Below are 19409 nucleotides of genomic sequence, written 5' to 3' on the forward strand. Positions count from 1 at the left end.
AAAGAAGCTTTCTTACCTCGCTCTTTAAAAAAAGACGCAGACTACCTACACAGAACCAATGATCCGCCAATCTGTTCAAAAACCGCGCCTCAAAAAGTAACGCCATCTGCTACAAATAATGCATAAAATTTAAAGCACAAATGCATATGAACAGTTACAATTAGTAGTTAGTTGCAGTTTTTAGATATAGAGTAAATATAGTAATACGTTGTTGAGCGGCGTTTTTTTGTTTTTTAATTCGTCGAAATAGCACAACTAGCAATGTTCAGCTCTTTTCACGGTGCCCGTCGCGCCCGTCGATTTAATTTTGCGTAGTGCGGAGCACCACGTGAAAGTGAAGTTGGCGAAGGGCTGAAGTTGTCTGCGTTTAAAATCGTGAAGCGCTCGTTGTGATTCGAGTAGACAGCTGGTGTTCTGCCTGCAGGAAGTGCTAAAGACCTAGTCAAGACACTGGTGTAGTGTTGTGTAGTGTTGGCGGTGTGGTTACGACGACGGAAACATGCCGAACATGAAGAGTGAGTCCGGAATAAGCCACAGCTTTATTTTACTTTGTCAAGAGTTGAACCACATAACTGTATGGAATTTATTGATCTGGGATTTCATTGCTTCCATTCATGCAATTTCAGACAAAATGAGCAAGCGGGTGTCGTGCCGGCAGCGCTACAAAGTAGAAAAGAAGGTAGATTCTCAATTTTGGAAGTTCGACGACGTTGTCGTCGCAATTTACGTAGAGTATTATTTCGTCGTCGCGGTTTTCATAGAGTATTATTTCAGGTACGGCAGCACTTGAAGAAGAAAAAGAAGGAGGCAAAGAAGAACCCGCACAAACGTGAGTAGTAGACCTGCGCAGTATCATGTCAGCACTCTTGTGGGGATCAGTCTAGTCGATGGAGGAATAGGGTACGTCGTGTCAGTAGCTTGTCCTTCGTAAATGTGGGAAGTGTGGGGGCTGTCACCGTAGGCGATTACGTGATTTCTTGCCTACCGCGTCAGCAGGTGCCCCTGTGCGCATGGGTAACCGTGTCAGATATGTTGTAGCTGCTTTCGTTTTCATAGAATGCTTGGATAACTTGTAAAACAGCTGGCGGCTGCATGGCTCGTTGAGGAGAATACGTTTCCACTTAGCACAAACCTACACTCTTGTAGGTGTACATGTTGATATTAGGTAAGCAATTTCTTCTGTTTATTTCTGAGAAAAGGGAATTCCTATTCATATGTTGAGACAAAAAAGTTGAGTTACATCACAACAAACCTGCAAAACTCTTACGCCAGGTTTGCTTGACGTAATGGTGTTGTCAGGAAAACGGGTTCCACTCAACACACTGTGGGGAAAAGCTGTCGCTGCGCAACTTGTGCATAGACATTGTCACATTCTCTGCTCTGAAACCTTGAAAACATGACACTCAAAATTTGGACTACAAAATGTAGTGCCTCCTTGGTGAACTGACCTTTATCATTTTACTATTTCACTGCAAGCCATTTCCAGCTGCGGCATGGAAGAATTAGTGGCATTTTCATGTTGCATGCATAGTAATATTTTGTCAGCTCTGCAGTACCCACTCAAAGCTATAAATTTATATCAAGGCCACTTCGATGTTTGTCAAGATGCTATCTTATTAGAGGACGATGTGTCAAATTTTTGTATATTTGGAGGTATAGCAGTATGAGAAGATTGCTAAAATGCTAAATGGTGCAAGTGCAGACAAGCCAAAGGATCCTGGCATTCCCAACAGCCTTCCCTTCAAGGGGGCGCTGCTCAAGGAGGCACAGCTGCAGCAGCAGATGCGTGAGGAACAGCGGCGTCGCCAGAAAGAAGCTCGGCAGGATCAACACGCCAAACACCGTGACCTTGGCGAATTACAAGCCGACGCTGTTAAACGCCAAGCCCAGCACGCTGCTGTCAGTGTAAGCGGTGCCATCTATGGGAGACCAGCAGCATGTTTGGGTTTGGATGTCATTTTGGTGCCACCTAGTTTGAGTGTGCCAGGTGCTAACCATGTTGCAAATGTGCAGTTTCAACTGTATGTATGTGTTCAGTAATTGTTAGGGTATGTTTCATCTAAACAAGGTATATTGTGTTAAAGTACATTTGCTAATATTAATGCCATTTACTGAGTAGATACACACTCCTTTCGCGTACATATTACATATGCATATTACATATGCATACATATTACATTTCCTTTGGTGGGTGCAGGATGTAATGTCAAAGTTCGCTTTGCCCTGTCTGTCGTAATAAGAATGCACAAAATCATTTAGTGGTCAAATGCATTCTACCAGCACATAGTGCTCAAACATGGCCTCCCCTCAGTCCAACTGCAGATCTTGAGGGTCGAAACAGAATGCAGCAAAAAGGCAAAAAACAATAAGCTTTTTGTGACAGTTGTTAGAAGGATGCTCACATCATTCACATGAGGCTTCACTCACTAGCACTTTATTTCTGTAAACTGCTTTTTTCAATCTTTGCAAACCAGAAACACCTAGAGAGTGAACAGCTGCAAGTATGTCAAGTGGGATTTTTTTTGCAGGGCTTGCTGATTGACCATCTGGTGCAGACAGGCCAGGATCATCTGCTTAAGGAGCTGTCTAACCGAACAGGTTACCAAGAACTGCGGAAAGTTGTGGAGGCTGCCGATGTTGTGCTCCAGGTTAGTGGCCTTGCACTTACTCAGCATAACATGAAGGGAAGAGCTTTGCTGTCCAAGGTAGCCAGACAATGTCAAAGCACTCCATGTGTCTTGGACCTAACGTGTTGCCACTATCAGATGTATGAAAAGCAACCTTCTTCTGGTAATGGCTGCCATGACAACCAAGCACAGCTCTGGAAGTTTTTGTTCCATGACATCCGACGTCTTTCAGTGAACCCATTCTTTTCATCAGGCTTTTCCTTGCATGATGTTACTTGATCATTAGCACTGCTTTATGTTTTGCTGATGAGTGCTGCTTTGTCTGCCCACATGACCAAACCTATTGGCCACTTCGTTCACTGAGGATTCTTCTCTATTTACAAACATGTTGCTGTGAAATACAAGGACATGAAGCTCTTTCCAACAGCATTGTGTTTTTGAAAAACTCCTGAATATGTTGGCTGCTGTTTTAATGTGAGTGAGGAATGGGTAATGGCAAATAAAAAGCACAGAGCTTGCATGTAATGGCAGTTGGTTGAGCAGAATGTTTGGAGTAAGACACACAAGTCTCTGCTTCAGTATCCTAGTCTTAGACTGGCATTTACAAGCCTTGCAGTTGAACTGTGGTAAACAAATTTTGTCTTGACCATTTGTCTGGTGACTTGTTTACCCATGGTGTTATTGAACCTTCTGAATCTGTTCCTCTATTTCTCACGGCCATTGTTGCAACCAGTTGAATTTCCTTTGGCACTTCACAACATCAGCCTGTGCAGGATGTACAGTGTGCACTAAGTAAAGATCGGACTCTTGCAAGAAAACAGAGCTGTGAATTCTTGATTATTATACATTGTGTTGCTGCTGCTGCTGCAGGTTCTTGATGCCAGGGATCCATTGGGCACACGCAGTCCGCAGTTGGAGCAGCTGGTGCAGTCGCGGGGTAAACGCCTTGTGCTGCTCCTCAACAAGATTGGTGTGTATCTTTTTTCACCGAAAAGAATGTGCAAATTAAAGAATGAATGGAAAAGGGAAAACTTAATTAGCTTTTTTTTTCATTTATGAAGCTACAAGAGAATAGGCAGTGAGCAGCCTTCACAAGCAGTGTGAGGACCCAAAATATGTGTTGGAAACAAAAATACATAATCATCTATCACATTTCCTGCCTCCTGTGTCAGTTATCTAGCATTAAAATCAGAGAGTAAAACTTGATTTTCTGTGATTTTGTTTATATAAAGAAGTGAGAGCATGTGTATATTATCATCAGAAATTTCCTAAATAAGTCCAGTGCAGGATGAAGTCATGTAACTCATTGTAAGTTTTCTGTGAAAAACAAACAAACAAAACACCAAGACTCAATAAACAAACAAATGTGAAAGGTGCTCTGTTCCTATGAAATGTAGCCGTTGGCGGCATGAGAAACAGGCTGCTTTATCATTACAAAAGTGTGAGGAAAAATATTTGTGTCTGAGCAGACTTTTGGGCCAAGTTTATTTCATGTTGAGTCATTGTTAGATGATGTGATAGGGATGTAAAGGAAAAATTTAATTGTCATAGGTTCACTGCCCTTTGTTGTGCTTCCCTGGCATTGTGCACTGACTTTACGTCAGAGAGGGTATACCGCCATAAGTGATCACCTCAAAGTTCGCCTTCGAACTTACTGTTTGTCCTCTGTGTATACAGGAAATGAAAACAGTTATATTTGCCACCCTTTGACATTGAGTATTGTGCCACTGTGTTTGGTCACACATAAAATTAGCTCAGGAATGTGAAACTTGTGCACCTCGCAGACTTGATCCCACGGGAAAACTTGACAAAGTGGCTACGTTACCTACGCCGAGAGCTTCCCACCATTGCCTTCAAGGCATCCACTCAGACCCAGAAGAAGCACCTGGTGAGTATTGTTGACATTTTGCATATGTGTGGAGAAATCTCCTGAGAAAGCTTTCATGGAGCACCACATTGTCGGTTCCACAAAATGTAGTGAACATGTGATGCAGTAATGTTGAGTGCAATGTTGGTAGAAGCAGGTAGAATGAGCACAGCTCAGGCTTAGGAGTTAAAAGGGTTACAGTCCTGGTGCACATAAGGCACGTTGGCCACTACAGCCGAACCTCAGTACAGTCAAATCTTGATAATTTAAACTCAAAGAGACCCAAAAATTTGTTCGAATTAAAAGAAATTTGAATTAAAAGGTGGATTTGTTCATGAGGTACTCGTGCACCATAGCACAATGCAGGAATGATGCGAGTTGTGAAATATCATAGCAAACAAGCACACAGCGAGCGAGGACCACGAAACTGCCCGCGACGACCCACACTTGCTTTTCGATAACAGCAGAAAACGTAACTTCAGGGAGTGGGCTAAGCTGGCGCCGGGCTGGTGCAGAGATGGGCACACGTGGAGACCTTCAAAGGTGAGGGAATTGAGAGAGAGTTGAGAGGCAGGGCGAAGGGAGTGCATTTGCAAGGACGGGGAGGGAAGCGGATTTGCTTTCCCACCAGGTTTGCTGGGGAGCCACTATCGTCGGCTCCCCTCTCACGCTTTCACTTGCTCATACAGCAACGGCAACGGTGTTATCGCCTTTGGACTTTATACGGAACCTCGTGCGTGGTGTTGAGGGGTCTCTCTTAAGCTCTTTCTCTATGGTGGGGTCAGAGCAATGCTTGTCGGAGGTGCCGCCGTGTGATCTGCTGCGCTGCTGAGAGCATTGTCGGAGTGTGGTATGTTCGAATTAACTGTCAAAAATGCTTGCGCGTTCGAATTACCAGGTGTTTTTGCCCGTTGGAATATACATAACGGCACCACAGTGTCAGTTGAATATTGAATATAACAAAGGTATTCTTGTAAAAGGTATGACTTTGGTGGTGTAGGTTCAATTGTATAATGGCCTCCCACCTTCATGTGTTTACCTTTTGATTTCTGGAAGAGTGCTTTATTAGGGGTGGGAGGGGGGAGAGACAATGGTGATTAACTGTGAGCAGTGGAGCCCTTCTCTTTTTACACTAAACAGCTGTATCTGTTCCACTTGTGTTAGTGCTGTCTGAATTCTCTCTATACATGCTAGCCTAGCGGGTGTAACAAGGCGTGACATGCTTGGAACCTTTACTGAAGGTTAGCAAATTACTGCAAAGCGTCTGCCCATTACTGCAGTGCGGTGCTAGCGGCATTTATAAACTAGCAACAATGGGAAACTTCTGATATTGGCAGCTGTGTATTCTCTGTGTTGTGTAAATGCTGAAACTTGCACTTATATACCCAACTTTCAACTGTACCACTTGATGCTTAAAGCATACTTTGGCTGCAAATTTGTGTGCTCTCAAGAGAGCAGATTCAAGGCAAGACAATGTAGCACTCTCTTGACTTACTTTGGATGCGTGATAGCTCCCAGGCCCCAAGTTCACATGCCCAACAGAAGTGATTGTGGGCTGATGATGAGGAAGGTTGCGCTATTTTACAAAGAAGCTCGAAAACAAGTTAAGGAATACGCAAAGAGCGATGGAACGAATAATGTTAGGTGTAACGTTAAGAGACGGGAAGAGAGCAGTGTAGATCAGAGAGCAAACAGAGATAGCCAATATTCTAATTGACATTAAGAGAAAAAAATGGAGCTGGGCAGGTCATGCAATGCGTACATTAATAAACGGTGGGCCATTAGGGTTACAGAATCGGTGCCAAGAGAAGGGAAGCGTAGTCGAGGACCGCAGAAGACTAGGTGGAGTGATGAAACTAAGAAATTTGCAGGCGCTAGCTGGAATTGGTTGGCACATTACAGGGATAATTGGAGATAGCAGGAAAAGGCCTTAGTCCTGCAGTGGTCATAATATAGGCTGATGATGATAATTGCACTTCTTGATACACCACTTCATAAGTTGATAACTTATGAAGTGGAGAGGAGGCATTTTCACATTCATCCAAAACCCTACTTAGCCACTTATAGTGCAGAATGACATGGCTGGTTTGACATTGTGTATATCCAGAAGCAGTGTTGGGAGTCTTGCCCGTAAAATCCAGCTTTCTCTTTTTTTTCTTCTTTTTCGGTTAAATGTTGCAGTCTCAGCAGAGGGCAGCTCCTGATGCAGAGACACGGGCCTGCCTGGGTGCCCAGCTATTGCTCAAGCTGCTGGGGAACTACTGCCGCAACCAGGGGATCCAGGGGTGCATCACAGTCGGTGTTGTAGGTCAGTGCATTGCCTAGCAATTTTAAAGCCTAGCAAATGTGCTTCGTTGCTCTTGTGGCTGCAACCAACCGCAGTGGAGTCTTATCTTCATTGCGGCAACAGGTTGTCAAAACGTTGGCTCCAACCTGTGTCTTCTTCGCGGGATCGAATCCCGGCCATGGCAGCCGCATTTCGATGGAGGCGAATTGTGAAAACACCCGTGTACTTAGATTTAGGGGCACGTTAAAGAACCCCAGGTGGTCGAAATTTCCGGAGTCCTCCGCTACAATGTGCCTCATAATCAGAAAGTGGTTTTGGCACGTAAAACCCCATAATTTAATTTTTTTTTTAACCTGTCTCTTCTCTTGTTTGCCCACTGTTTCTGAGGCTTATTAGTGAGTTGACTTGACACATAAGTGTCCTGCCCCCTGTGTTAATTTTTTCCAAGATCATTGTTGGAACTTTCCTGTGCTAGTGAGTTGAGTGGTCGATACTTGTGCAGGCTATCCGAATGTGGGCAAGAGCAGCCTTGTCAACAGCCTGAAGAGGACGCGAGCCTGCACAGTTGGAGCAGTACCAGGTGTCACCAAGTAAGTGTCATTGAGATTCATGTTCCTTAATTTCGGTTTTCATCGTGTCTTTTGGCTCTTTCATCTACTTTTGTGTAGAAGTAGCCACATGTGTTACAAGGTGAGAAAGGGTGTAGTATCGAAATCTGAGCTATTCACCATTCATTCTATGACATTCTGACTGTTGAGAGAAACCCTCTTGTCCAGTAGAGAAACCCTCTGTGGTTACCATACATGCAGCATGGGTACATTTTTTTCTACACCACTATGATGCTGGTATGCCTGGCTTACTGCTTCATTGTTATGTTAATAATGCATTTCATGAGCTCTGTGCGGCAGAGCAAAAGCTGTGGGTTGCCTCAGCCAACCAGAAAAAGAACGAGAAGAAGGGTTCATCTGTTGCTCATATGGCCCTGATCACTTTCAACTTGATGCTGGCTGAATAGAATGGAAGGTTCAAAGAAAGATTAGTAGCGCACAGTGGGCGAGTGCTCCTCACTTCTCTGGAACATGCCTGTACGTTACAACGAAATTGAAATTGCCTGTACGTTACAAACGGCTATGAAACCAAAACTATGTTCGTGGCGTTCGCAACAACCTACCATCAAAGTCATTAGGCATGACTACAATCGGGAGCGATATTCTTGATCAATCACTTTCGGAGATACTATCTGCGAGATTTCGAGTGGCTAGGCACCGGAGGCATCGACATGTATGGCTGTCAGCATTTCTGGCACTGTGCCAAGCTCGCCAGATGTGCATAGTGCCAGGAACGTTCTCGACCCTGTGCTTTTGCAAGTCCAATGCAGAGTTACGTAAAATCTTGTGGAAGTGATAGTAATAGCAGTATCTCTAAAAGGGATCACTCGAGAATAGCATCTCCGTATGCTTGGTATCTGGCCAGTGAAGTGCAAATGGCGATGGTGACGCTCTACTTTCATTATGAAAGCTCATTTTAAGAAACGGTTTCCCTTCTGTGAAGTTAAATTTTGCACATCTTGTTTTTCTGATCATGAAAGCAGGAAGCACGCTGTATTTTTCTTTTAAAATTATAGGGTTTTACGTGCCAAAACCGTGATCTGATTATGAGGCATGCCGTAGTGGGGGACTCAAGAAATTTGGACCACCTGAGGTTCTTTCACATGCATCTAAATCTAAGCACGCAGGTGTATTCGCATTTTGACCCCATCGAAATGTGGCCGCTGTGGCCGGGATTCGATCCCGTGACCTCGTGCTTAGCAGCCCAACACCATAGCCACTAAGCATCCACAGCGGGTTGTATTTTTCTTTTGCAAATTGGTTGCATGTGATGTTCAGGTGAAGCTTTATTTTCTTACTTTAAACCCACGAATATTGAGTATGCCTTAGGTCTAGGGACATGTTAGAATTATGTAAATACGGTGCTTAGAAATGGAGGACTACCAGAGACCACAATGCAGTCTTGGAACTTGGCAAACTCTGTTTCTTACGCGGATTGTTGACACGGTTCGACCGTTTCGATCTTGAACTGTCTTTGCAGGTACATGCAGCGTGTCCAGCTGGACAGCCACGTGTGGCTTCTGGACAGCCCCGGTGTGGTGCTGGCTTCGGGTGATGCGACAGAAGCCACGGTGGCGCTGCGTAATGCCAAGAGCCCCCAGTCTCTGGAAGACCCTGTGGGGCCCGCCTGCTCCATCCTGCGGCGGGCGTCACGCGAGCAGCTCATGCTCCAGTACCGGCTGCCTGAGTATGGCTCGCCTGAAGAGCTGCTACTCATGCTGGCCAAGCGCATGGGACGACTTCGCAAAGGCGCCCTGCCCGACGCAGCTGCGGCAGCCCGCAAGATCCTTTCCGACTGGAACTGGTTGGTTGTTGCTGTCTTCTTTTTTTTCTTTCTTCCTTCAAGCAGAAAAATTGTGCTGAATTTCGTTTGTTCGAAGCCACAAGCTTCCTGAAAGCACAGAAAACTGCAATTCACATTGTTCATAAAAATTACAATAGTAGATGTTGTATTGTTGTCTGTCTAAATCCAAAACATGCTTTTAGTGCTTCGAATGCAGATTTCACTAAAGATGCTAGTTTTGTCTAGCCTGGCTTCAGTGGTGGTCAGATGCAACGATGGCTGCATGTGGGACTATGGTTGTGCACAATTCCACGGGCTACACCCCCCTCTTTTTGATTGAGTGGTCATGGTAGTGTTAACCATTAGTAATTGTGAAAACCTCATGTGAGAAGAGTCATTTTTAAGGAAGGTCATCATTTGTGCTCCTCAGTGGCCGCATCAAATATTGCACGGAACCTCCTGAGGACAAGTCTAATGTGGAAGGCAGCAGCATTGTGTCAGCCCTGGGTGCAGAGTTTGACTTGGACGCAATTGCTGAGGAAGAGGAGCGCGAGCTGAAGGGTATGGCTTCCCATTCATTTTGTTTTGTCATGACAGGCATGCTTTAGCACCTTGCATTCTGTGGAGAGGAATGAACAAGCAATTTACTGGTAATAATGTTGATTGGTGTCATTTTCAATTCTGGGTAATTATAGCCACTGTCAGTATTGCTTTGCTTACTTCTACTTCAATGCATATTAAACCATTTAATTCAGTGCTTCCCATACTTGTCCGTACTGTGACCCATCAGTACTACTGGAGGTGGTAATTTGTCATTCACAAAAATAGCAGCACACTGCAGCAGTTTTCTGAGAAAATGATTGTTAGCTGAAAACAATTGTCTTCATTTTGTTGTAGAAGAAAAGATAACCCCATGACTGAGGAAGTTACCGTACCAATCATGAGGCTAGCAAATGGCAGCATGAGGGCAAAATAAATTACTGCCTGAAAGCACATAAAACTGCAATTCACGTTGTTCATAAAAATTACATTGTGTCATGATCCCTCCTCTCTTTTATGCGCCAATATTTGTATTTGATTTCAGTCTTTTTACATGCATCTCATGAGCAGTAGTGCACAGTCACTGTTGATGCTTAAATGCCTATCATTACTGTAAAAGCAAATTGCTGAGGGCCAGGAACATTGAAAGAAAGAGGGGCTTGCTTTTTAATGGATGGCTCTTCCTAATGTTTAAAGTGAGCTTATTTTCAATAGAGCAGTGTTTTTCCACATAATATGTATGCACATTCCACTCGTTTTAGCCTGCAAAATTGAGTCAGCCCTTTCATTTCGTTTAACGCTAAAACGTTATCTAGTGAGGCGAGTGTAGCAGTGCTATTGGAGGAATTAGAGGGCAGTAAATGGGATATAATAGGGCTCAGTGAAGTTAGGAGGCCAAAAGAAGCATATACCGTGCTAAAAAGCAGGCACTTCCTGTGCTACCGGGGCTTAGTGGAGAGACGAGAACTAGGTGTCGGATTCCTGATTAATAAGAATATAGCTGGTAACATACAGGAATTCTATAGCATTAACGAGAGGGTGGCAGGATTTGTTGTGAAACCTAATAAGAGGTACAAAATGAAGGTTGTACAGGTCTACGCCCCTACATCCAGTCATGATGACCAGGAAGTCGAAAGCTTCTATGAAGACGTGGAATCAGCGATGGGTAGAGTGAAAACAACATACACTATACTGATGGGCGACTTCAATGCCAAGGTAGGCAAGAAGCAGGCTGGAGACAAGGCAGTGGGGGAATATGGCATAGGCACTAGGAATAGCAGGGGAGAGTTATTAGTAGAGTTTGCGGAACAGAATAATATGCGGATAATGAATACCTACTTCCGCAAGCGGGACAGCCGAAAGTGGACGTGGAGTAGGCCGAACGGCGAGGCTAGAAATGAAATAGACTTCATACTCTGCGCTAACCCTGGCATCATACAAGGTGTGGATGTGCTCAGCAAGGTGCGCTGCAGTGACCGTAGGATGGTAAGAACTCGAATTAGTCTAGACCTGAGGAGGGAACGGAAGAAACTGGTACATAAGAAGCCGATCAATGAGTTAGTGGTAAGAGGGAAAATAGAGGAATTCCAGATCAAGCTACAGAACAGGTATTTGGCTTTGACTCAGGAAGAGGAGCTTAGTGTTGCAGCAGTGAACGACAATCTTGTGAGCATAATTAAGGAGTGCGCAATAGAAGTCGGTGGTAACTCCGTTAGACAGGATACCAGTAAGCTATCGCAGGAGACGAAAGATCTGATCAAGAAACGCCAAGGTATGAAAGCCTCTAACCCTACAGCTGGAATAGAACTGGCAGAACTTTCGAAGTTAATCAACAAGCGTAAGACAGCTGACATAAGGAAGTATAATATGGATAGAATTGAACATGCTCTCAGGAACGGAGGAAGCCTAAAAGCAGTGAAGAAGGAACTAGGAATTGGCAAGAATCAGATGTATGCGTTAAGAGACAAAGCCGGCAATATCATTACTAATATGGATGAGATAGTTCAAGTGGCTGAGGAGTTCTATAGAGATTTATACAGTACCAGTGGCACCCACGGCGATAATGGAAGAGAGAATAGTCTAGAGGAATTCGAAATCCCACAGGTAACGCCGGAAGAAGTAAAGAAAGCCTTGGGAGCTATGAAAAGGGGGAAGGCAGCTGGGGAGGATCAGGTAACAGCAGATTTGTTGAAGGATGGTGGGCAGATTGTTCTAGAGAAACTGGCCACCCTGTATTCGCAATGCCTCATGACCTTGAGCGTACCGGAATCTTGGAAGAAAGCTAACATAATCCTAATTCATAAGAAAGGGGACGCCAAAGACTTGAAAAATTATAGACCGATCAGCTTACTATCAGTTGCCTACAAACTTTTACTAAGGTAATCGCAAATAGAATCAGGAACACCTTAGACTTCTGTCAAACAAAGGACCAGGCAGGATTCCGTAAAGGCTACTCAACAATAGACCGTATTCACACTATCAATCAGGTGACAGAGAAATGTGCGGAATATAACCAACCCTTATATATAGCTTTCATTGATTACGAGAAAGCGTTTGATTCTGTCGAAACCTCAGCAGTCATGGAGGCATTACGGAATCAGGGTGTAGACGAGCCGTATGTAAAAATACTGAAAGATATCTATAGCGGCTCCACAGCCGCCGTAGTCCTCCATAAAGAAAGCAACAAAATCCCAATAAAGAAAGACGTCCGGCAGGGAGATACGATCTCTCCAATGCTATTCACACCGTGTTTACAGGAGGTATTCAGAGTCCTTGATTGGGAAGAATTGGGGATAAAAGTTAATGGAGAATACCTTAGTAACTTGCGATTTGCTGATGATATTGCCTTGCTTAGTAACTCAAGGGACCAATTGCAATGCATGCTCACTGACCTGGAGAGGCAAAGCAGAAGAGTGGGTCTAAAGAATAATCTGCAGCAAACTAAAGTAATGTTTAACAGTCTCGGAAGAGAACAGCAATTTACAATAGGTAACGAGGCACTGGAAGTGGTAAGGGAATACATCTACTTAGGGCAGGTAGTGAAGGAGGATCCGGATCATGAGACGGAAATAATCAGAAGAATAAGAATGGGCGGGGGTGCGTTTGGCAGGCATTCTCAGATCATGAACAGCAGGTTGCCATTATCCCTCAAGAGAAAAGTTTATAACAGCTGTGTCTTACCAGTACTCACGTACGGGGCAGAAACCTGGAGGCTTACGAAAAGGGTTCTACTTAAATTGAGGACGACGCAACGAGCTATGGAAAGAAGAATGATATGTGTAACGTTAAGGGATAAGAAAAGAGCAGATTGGGTGAGGGAACAAACGCGAGTTAATGACACCTTAGTTGAAATCAAGAAAGAGAAATGGGGCATGGGCAGGACATGTAATGAGGAGGGAAGATAACCGATGGTCAATAAGGGTTACGGACTGGATTCCAAGGGAAGGGAAGCGTAGCAGGGGGCGGCAGAAAGTTAGGTGGGCGGATGAGATTAAGAAGTTTGCGGGAACGACATGGCCACAATTAGTACATGACCGGGGTTGTTGGAGAATTATGGGAGAGGCCTTTGCCCTGCAGTGGGCGTAACCAGGCTGATAATGATGATGATTCATTTATATTAGATTTGGAGTTGTCAGACAGCTTTCAACACCTGCAAACCCCGACAGACTTGGTTGAAGGATGTGGTGATTGTGTCTTTATCAAATGAAAGAAACTGAAAAGAGAGCCTCTAGAGTTGCTTTAAGATGTTTGCCTAAGACAGGCTTTTACATTTGCAATCACCTTTCGCACTCCAGGCCTCCCTGTAGTGCGACCAATGGATGTTGTTCCTTTGGAGTCCATGGGTACCGCAGACATGGCACCTGAAGAAGAAACCGGCACCTCCATGGACACTGGCCAGGTAAGAAGCACCAGGCATTGGCAGACATTGGGCCTCGTAAGGAGTTGGTTACAGAGTGAATGGAATCCCCTTTGGAAAGCAGACATCAAGATTTTATACCTTTCACCTGCTTGCAAGCTGTCTTCTGCATTACAAGTGGAGCCAAGTGCAGGTCATGTCAAATGGTACATGGTAGCTTATGTACCTACCTTGCTGAGATTATTCATCAGTGATGTCTGTGTTTAACACAAAAACCGAAACTGGCTGTCACTTACTAGACCCCTGGCTGCAGCAGTTGCATTACAGCATGCAAAAACGCTCATGTAGTACCACTTTTTGAGTGCACATTAAAAAAAAAAAAGGGGTGGTCAAAATTGATTTGGAGCCCTTGACAACAGTGTGTCTCATTTAGTCCCTTTGTTGCTTTGTAATGTGAACCTCCATAAACCAAGCTGTCATTGTGATTTTATTTTTTCATGGGACAACATATGCAACATATGAACAGTTCAATGAGTCTTGCTGAGAGGGACATTGAAATCCAAGCATAGTCTGGATTGTGTCATGGTGAAAATGTGGCTGAGACATAGAATTTGCTTTCTCTCTGCATTTGCTGCCGGCAGGAGTCATCTGGGCCACAATGGACAGCGGAGGCACCGCGCAAGAAGGCTACGAGTGCCAAAGTGACAAGCAAAAGTGAAAGTGGGATCGAATCTGAGCTGCAACAAAACAAGGCTCGGCGGAAAGAGTTCAAGAAGATGCTCAAGAAGCGTAAACGATCTGGTAAGTTGCCACAGTGCATAAGTCTTCCCAATGCATTGGTTCCATTACGTGGAAGCCAGCGCCGCTGTGTGGTTGCAGTAGCGTTTCTTATTCATCAAACCCCTAACTGGGGAGTGCATCTGTAGATGCACCTCCAAGTTGGCCATGCCTTGGGGAGTGTGTCTACAGATGCACGACCCCCTCGTTACGTTGAAAAGCACGATTCAAAGGATACATAATTTTATTCAAACAGAATATGTGCTAGCATCTCTCGGAAAAAAATAAGGAATGGTGGTGACGTGTTTGTTTTCTAGATGGTGCCGCTTAGATTTAGTTGACTGTAAAGTGGGGAGCATGTCTGCAGACACAGGAGTCCCTCTTCACATAGAGATGTGCAATTCAAATGAACAATCTTTTTACAATGATCTTTTACGAATAAACGAGGAGGATGTGTTCTGCCATGTATCTGGAGAAATAGTGAGTGGTAGTGAGATGTTTTTCTTCCAGATTGCACCACTTTGCATTTGTAGACTAAGGGGGTTCGTAACCAATACATCCGACTACAAAGTGGGGAGCCTGTGGGAGGTAGTGGAGAGGCAGAAAAAATGTGCTATTAATCACTTGGCTGTATTTGCCTTTAAAGTTAGCTTCACTGTAATACGGTCTCATGCGGTGAAGCATATAAAGTTATGGGGGGGGAGAGAGAGAGAGAGTAAAACGTCTTTATTAATAATATTTGAATGGCGAGAGCAGTGTGGGAGGAACCCTCAGTCCAGGGTCCCTAAGATGATTCCGGCGATGTTTCGAGCCCGTTGTATCACAGCTCGGAGGACCTCGGGAGGTCCGTCGCGGAGGGCATCGTCCCACAGCTCTTTGTTGCGTAGGGGGTAAAGGAGAGTTGGTAAAGAAGGAAAGAGGTTTGCAGTGCACTCGGGGGAAGTGCCACTGTTTCGGGACATGGCATGTGTTCTTTAATTTACACACGCATGTGCGCCGTCTTTGATCAGAGTATGAACACCAAGAAGAAGGACCCCCGCTCTTTTATAGGCTTTCTGAGCTCCTTCATCTTGCTGCCTTCCTTTCTGCTAGCTTTCCCAAAACACAAATGGCTCTCCGATTCTGGGTGCAAGACAAGTGCGCACGCGTATAATTAAGGAACATCAGAAATTAGCTCTGAATTGCTGCCAGTATAGACGTCTAGGTGCTCGTACTGCACCTAGAGACAATGTGTGCCCTCTTGTATAATTAAGAAACATGTACTATGTCCTGTTACAGTGACTCCTTTCGATTCTTGATATGCTTCACCGCACAATAAGGCTGTATTGCGGCGAAGCTGATGTTAACTTAGAATTATTTGGCGAAGGCCAATTTTGAGATCGAAATAATGAAAGTTTAGGCCCATAGAAATGTATGGGCGCCGGCTACCACCTTCAGTTGGGATTAAATTATCATATAACAGCTGTGTCTTACCAGTACTCACGTACGGGGCAGAAACCTGGAGGCTTACGAAAAGGGTTCTACTTAAATTGAGGACGACGCAACGAGCTATGGAAAGAAGAATGATAGGTGTAACGTTAAGGGATAAGAAAAGAGCAGATTGGGTGAGGGAACAAACGCGCGTTAATGACATCTTAGTTGAAATCAAGAAAAAGAAATGGGCATGGGCAGGACATGTAATGAGGAGGGAAGATAACCGATGGTCATTAAGGGTTACCGACTGGATTCCGAGGGAAGGGAAGCGTAGCAGGGGGCGACAGAAAGTTAGGTGGGCAGATGAGATTAGGAAGTTTGGAGGATCAACATGGCCACAATTAGTACATGACCGGGGTAGTTGGAGGAGTATGGGAGAGGCCTTTGCCCTGCAGTGGGCGTAATCAGGCTGATGATGATGATGATGATGATGAAATTATCAAAAAAATTGAATTAATGAACAGGAGTTGAATTAGCATATATTTTCTGTATTGTGATGTTGCACTGGGAGCTGTACCATGCTGCAAGGTTAACATGAAAACGAGTTGCTCAAGTGAAAGGAAGTGCAACACTATGTTAAATAACTTAATTATTTGAGACATGTCAAAGTCTAGTAAAAAACATTTTTCTTGGTTAACACAAAATTCAGAAAAAAGGACACCATCCCAAGGTGCAGTTGTTCTTGAGCTAACAATTCCCCTGTTAAAGGGTTAACGCACCTCAGCAACTCCTGAGCTACCCGTGCTTTTGTGATAATAAATTTTCAGAGGGTTCTTGAAGACACCGGGGTGAAGGAGTGCACCCTGACCATATTTTGTGGCGCACTATTGGAATAAAAGAAAGGGGGGATAGGAAAGCAAGTTAAGATTAACTGTAGTGAATTTCATTCCCGCTTTTGCTTTTCGAGTTATGTTAGCTTTCGGCTTGCATCCTTAGCTTGGAGCCTACCTCATTTTTTAATGAATGGACACATAGTGGTTTGAATTTGAACTCCCATGTTATTATTTCCAAGAACTTTTATAATGTATGCTTTCCCGTTCCCATCTTCATTCACAATGGTAAATACAGTCAACGTCCTGTTTTTCGGACTCCCGAAAAATCGGACCTCCGAAACATCGGGCAGTTAAAAAAAATGAATGCATCCCTTTTACTGCTCCCAAGGGTTCAAATCGCCACATGTACGTGTGAAATAGCTCTAAAGGCCTGCCAGTGCACGTATTAAGCTTATTGGTGTTTGTACTGTGATAGGAGACAGCGGGTGCACCCGTGCATAATTAAGGAATACATACCGTTTCCCGTGGCCATTGCCCCTTCCCACTCAATACGCGTCACCGCAATACTTTGCATATGCTTCACCACGTAACATTTGTGTATTGAGGCAAAGCAAACGTTTAGGAACTGGCATTATATAACGTGTCGTGTTTTCTGTGCTTCGAAGACTTTGGCGAGGATTACAAAAGCGGAGCCAGTGCCATTTCTAACAGGCAAATTGTTTCAATAAAATACATCCACCGAACAGCAAGAAGCTCGCTAGTGAACATCGAAGTAGCTAGGTGATGGTATGGCTGGCAGCGGATCTGCGTGCGAGCCTACCAGTTCGAGGCAGCGAGATAATAAATATGGCGGCGGTGGTGGCTTCTATTAGTGCCGTTTCAGACCTGCAGTCATGGCAAAAAGTCCGGAAAATCTGACGGTGAACGTTTTTTTCATCCAAAATTTCAGACATTATTATACATTTACTCTATGGGGTATGTGGCAGTGCCACGAAGCCGTTCGAATTATCGGGCACGTTCGAAAAGTCTGCCCTCCCAAAAATCGGTCGTTCACTGTACCTTGAAGTTCTTTATGGTTTGTGGCACTAAACCATAATGCTCCTTTTTGAAGTATGCACAGAGGGAGATACTGGCAACATCGTGTATATGTAGCTTCTTTTGCTTGTATTATCCGCTTAAATGGTTTGCAGGGCATGGGATGTAACAAAAAGGTGAATGTATTTTTGCAGCCTGGATGCACAGCCTGGTATTTTTGATTTGCTGTATGTGCTAGTATGTGAAAACAACTTAGTGCTGTACAGTTTTGCTAGTTACAGGCATGAAGTGTTAAAAAATTTGGCTTTTCACAGAACTTGTGCCTTGTAATCTTTTAAGTCAACTGTACATTTAATGTTTGTGTCAGTTTCAAGTTTGTATTCATATTCTATTGGCATAAGCAGAAATGCAAAAATAAAAAAAAAGTGAATCACTTGAATGCGATATGGCATTGCTGTGAAGCCACTTCCAATGTCCTCTGTTGCCCGAAATTTGAAGTTAGAGAAGAAATTGTAAAGCTACCACATATGCTGGCAACAGCATTTTTGCAGAGTGCATATAGCTCAATCATTTTGATAAGTTATGTTCTACTATGCCAGACCAGCTTGACAAAAGAAAAATATGGCTCACAACCTATAACTTTATTTCGCCCTTCATTTTTACACATGCTTGGCTTAAATTAATTCTTCAGATCATCATCTTCAAGGGAGGTATGGTGCAGAAATGAATTTTGAAACAACATAAGTGTTGATCCTAGTTGTAAGTTCTTAGAATATTTCTAGATGTCTTGTTTCAGAACCAGTAGCTGTGACTGTCTCACCATTGCCGATATTCTTTGTGTTTTTATTTTTCAGACAAGGTTGCATCTGCCCTTTCGGACTCTTTAGAATCTGCACTTGCTGGCTTAGGTGGGAGTGAATAAATCTATTAAAATGAATATTAAATCAAGCATCCTGTAGCTCTGTGTCCCTTCAACTAATCAAAAACATCATTTTGTGATTGGTTGATTCAAAGGCAATGTGCGCCTGCATTGTGAACTTATGTGTGAGCAACCTGGAAAAATCTTACCAGCTTACAAACACATTTCGGACTTGAAAAATATGAGCTTTATAGATGTCTCCAGCAACTAGTGGTCCGTTGGAGCCTTCACAGCCAATATTGGACTGTGTTACTTGAGCTGGCGCAGTCCATCACCTGGAGGCCTCATGAGGCAATACTGGGTACGTTCATTTACCTGCCTTTGCATATTGCATGGCGAGTCATTAGAATAATATTAATAAAACTAATAAACTAATTACTTGTGTACATGAGCATCTACATGAAAGTATTAAGGGATTAGCAGCGAGTGAATATTGCAACTGTGCATGTGTTATATAGCTCTGCTTGCTGAATTGTAAAAAGGTGCCTACAGCCAATTGACCATGGAAGATGGCTCAGTGTAAAAGGCATCAGAGATGGCACGAGAAAATATTAGCTAGTGAAATGTAGTTTTCTTGTTCCTGTATGTCTTGTTTACACAGGTGGAATCCAGAACATAATGGTCTTGATTGTATGCAAGACATGATCCTGCCTTGCAGTGCATCCTGGGAGTGCTTGCATTATACTGGACGGAAGTTCACCTTGATCTGTCTAAATGAAATCTGAATATGCTTTTGTATCTAACTTGTTCATCATAGGAAATATACACACCGTCATGGCATTGCTGGTCAAGAAAGTCTTGAATTCAATTAGCGCTATGATGTTTGGTTGTTGGCAGCTCTTTAAGATATTTAAAGTGTGCTAG

General features: G+C 43.8%; 1 protein-coding gene across 1 annotated transcript; it reads left to right on the top strand.

Annotated features, from left to right (window-relative positions):
• The first annotated feature begins 295 nt into the window (after positions 1–295).
• On the top strand, positions 296–18577 carry Ns1 (Nucleostemin 1). The gene is made up of 14 exons (XM_050174753.3): positions 296–515; positions 627–679; positions 775–829; positions 1703–1905; positions 2529–2648; positions 3498–3597; positions 4412–4515; positions 6676–6802; positions 7284–7371; positions 8870–9193; positions 9603–9733; positions 13507–13610; positions 14210–14369; positions 18481–18577. Exons 1-14 carry the CDS (start codon positions 500–502, stop codon positions 18546–18548), a joined length of 1653 nt encoding a protein of 550 aa, XP_050030710.1. The 5' UTR covers positions 296–499; the 3' UTR covers positions 18549–18577.
• The last annotated feature ends 832 nt before the right edge of the window (positions 18578–19409 follow it).

The sequence above is a fragment of the Dermacentor andersoni genome, chromosome 9 (assembly GCF_023375885.2).
Source record: "Dermacentor andersoni chromosome 9, qqDerAnde1_hic_scaffold, whole genome shotgun sequence".
NCBI classification, from domain to species: domain Eukaryota; kingdom Metazoa; phylum Arthropoda; class Arachnida; order Ixodida; family Ixodidae; genus Dermacentor; species Dermacentor andersoni.